This window comes from Podarcis vaucheri (assembly GCF_965113315.1).
Source record: "Podarcis vaucheri genome assembly, chromosome: 4".
Lineage (NCBI taxonomy): Eukaryota > Metazoa > Chordata > Lepidosauria > Squamata > Lacertidae > Podarcis > Podarcis vaucheri.
The window spans coordinates 2,431,794-2,434,373 of NC_138762.1; the positions used below are offsets into that span (position 1 = coordinate 2,431,794).

Here is a 2,580-nt window from a genome sequence, read left to right on the forward strand (position 1 = left end):
GCAAATAGATAAATAGGTACCGCTCCGGCGGGAAGGTAAACTGCGTTTCCGTGCGCTGCTCTGGTTCGCCAGAAGCGGCTTAGTCATGCTGGCCACATGACCCGGAAGCTGTCTGTGGAGAAACACTGGCTCTCTTAGCCAATAAAGCGAGATGAGTGCTGCAACCCCAGAGTCGGTCACGACTGGATCTAATGATCAGGGGCCCCTTTACCTTTACCTTACCATAGCAAAGATAATTTAATGAAGATTGCAATGCAATAACTTTTATGAAGGAGTATTTATTAGAACAGTAGACATAAAAAAGAAATGTGAAACGCTTAGAAAAAAGGAGATATACAGAAATTCTCACCATGTCAATTAACACTGACTTCGGTAACCTTTAGCTTTAATTCCGGCCTTACAACGCCTTCCCATGGAGTGAAGCAAGTTTTTTAGTTCTGCAGCTGCAATAATGTGAAACCAAGACTGAATATTTGCCTCTATTAATTGGGCTTTATTGCTGGGTTGCTTCTGACAAACAAGTTTCTTTAGTCGGCTCCCAAGGTTTTCGCTTGGGCTATTCCCAGGCCATTCCAGCAGTGGAATATGATTTCACATTCAGAACACTTCAGTTCAGGCTCAAGTATTTGATTTGTGTATTTGGGGGCATTGACGTTCCCATTAATGACACAAATTCTGCCCCCACCTTTTGCTGTCATACAACTCCAGATCATCACACTATCTGGGTGTTTCATGGTCGGTGTAATGCAAGTAGGATGTAAATCTTCCATTCTCCTCCTCGCGTATTTCATGCCATCACTTACCAAGCAAGGAGATTGGGATCTCATCGCTTCAAATAACACTGTCCCATTGTTCCACTGTCCAGTTACCATGGGTTTTAGCCAGTTCAATCTTGCCGCTGCTCCTGGACCTGTTCTGGGGGCTGGCGTCGGGGGACCCCACCCCAGCCCCGCGGCTAAAAACGAAGCCAAGACAGCGAGTGGGATCCATCCCGCTCGCTGTCTTGGCTTCTGCCAAAGCCATACGCAGCCTCTCCGGGTTGGAGAGGTTGGCGCATCTAAAGAGGAAGCCAAGAAAGCCCGCAGGGTGGATCCCGCTCATTTTTTTGGCTTCTTTGCTCTTTGGGGCTGGGGGGAGAAATAAGTTTTTTTTCCTTGAATTCCCCCCCTAAAAACTAGCTGCGCCCTAAGGAGCAAAAAATACAGTACTTTTTAAAACAAAATTGGATAAAATTGGAAAAAGAAAAAGAATCCTCCATCTTCTAATTTCTTCATAACTGTAGCCTTTTTCACTTAATAGTACTGTTTTACATCACTTTCTGGGTGTCCAGTCAACTTCTTGTGCCATTTCTTTAATTTTATTATGTTTTACAAACCACTAAATGAAAAAACAACAAATAACCAACCAACATGATAGCCATCACACACCACACTGTCAAAAGTCAACCTAAGCAAGTTGTGCTTCCTTTTTCTGGTTATTCAGTTTTGACTTTTGATAGAATACAGATACAGATTACATTCTTCATTAAATTATCTTTCCATTGACACATAATTCTAAGGTATTACTCAAAACAAAGTGGCGTTATGAGCCATCAAATATCTGAAATACACTTTCCCCCCAAAAGGCTTCCCCAATTTTGGCCACTATTGTATATCAAATAAATCGACATTCATCAATCCATCAGCATATATTAATAAAAATGTTGGTTAATGACAACCAACAAAGGCAACGAACAAACACCCCACTCCCTTCAGTTCTTGACTTGTGCCTGAGGCTCTAATCCCTATTTTGTCTCCATTGCAGATTTTGATGAATTGGAAAACAAGAACAAGGATGAACATGACAAAACCCCCGGAGAGGAGAAGCCATGCAAACATTTGGAATGTGGAGAGAGCAGCAGTGAGAGCTCCTCTCTCACTTCCCAACCAAGAATTCTCATTGGAAAGAAACCCTATCAGTGCATGGAATGTGGAAAGAGCTTCAGGAAAAGCTTCAATCTCACTTCCCATCAGAAAATTCATAAAGGGGAGAAACCCTATCAGTGCTTTGAATTTGAAAAGAGCTTCAGTCTGGGCTCCCATCTCATTTCCCATCAGAGAATTCATACAGGGGAGAAAACCTATCAGTGTGTGGAATGTGGAAAGAGCTTCAGTTACAGCCACAATCTCACTTCCCATCAGAGAATTCATACTGGAGAGAAACCCTATCAGTGCGTGGAATGTGGAAAGAGCTTCACTCAGAGCTCCTCTCTCACTTTCCATCAGAGAATTCATACAGGGGAGAAACCCTATCAGTGCATGGAATGTGGAAACAGCTTCAGTACAAGCTCCTCTCTCAATTCCCATCAAAGAATTCATAGAGGGGAGAAACCCTATCAGTGTGTGGAATGTGGAAAGAGCTTCAGTTACAGCAACAATCTCACTTCCCATCAGAGAATTCATACTGGAGAGAAACCCTATCAGTGCGTGGAATGTGGAAACAGCTTCAGGAAAAGCTCGGATCTCACTTCCCATCGAAGAATTCATACAGGAGAGAAACCCTATCAGTGCCTGGAATGTGGAAAGAGCTTCAATACGAGCT

The 2,580-nt window shown here is 43.1% G+C and overlaps 1 protein-coding gene across 1 annotated transcript in view; it reads left to right on the forward strand.

Annotated features, from left to right (window-relative positions):
• Positions 1-350: 350 nt before the first annotated feature.
• LOC309531594 (uncharacterized protein) overlaps positions 351-2,580 on the forward strand; it is a gene marked incomplete at its 5' end in the record, with an annotated part of 18,349 nt that continues 16,119 nt past the window's right edge. Inside the window, 2 exons of the mRNA XM_082221184.1 lie at positions 351-372; positions 1,804-1,899. Coding sequence (XP_082077310.1) covers positions 351-372; positions 1,804-1,899 — 118 coding nt within the window. The remainder of the gene's footprint in view (positions 373-1,803; positions 1,900-2,580) is intronic.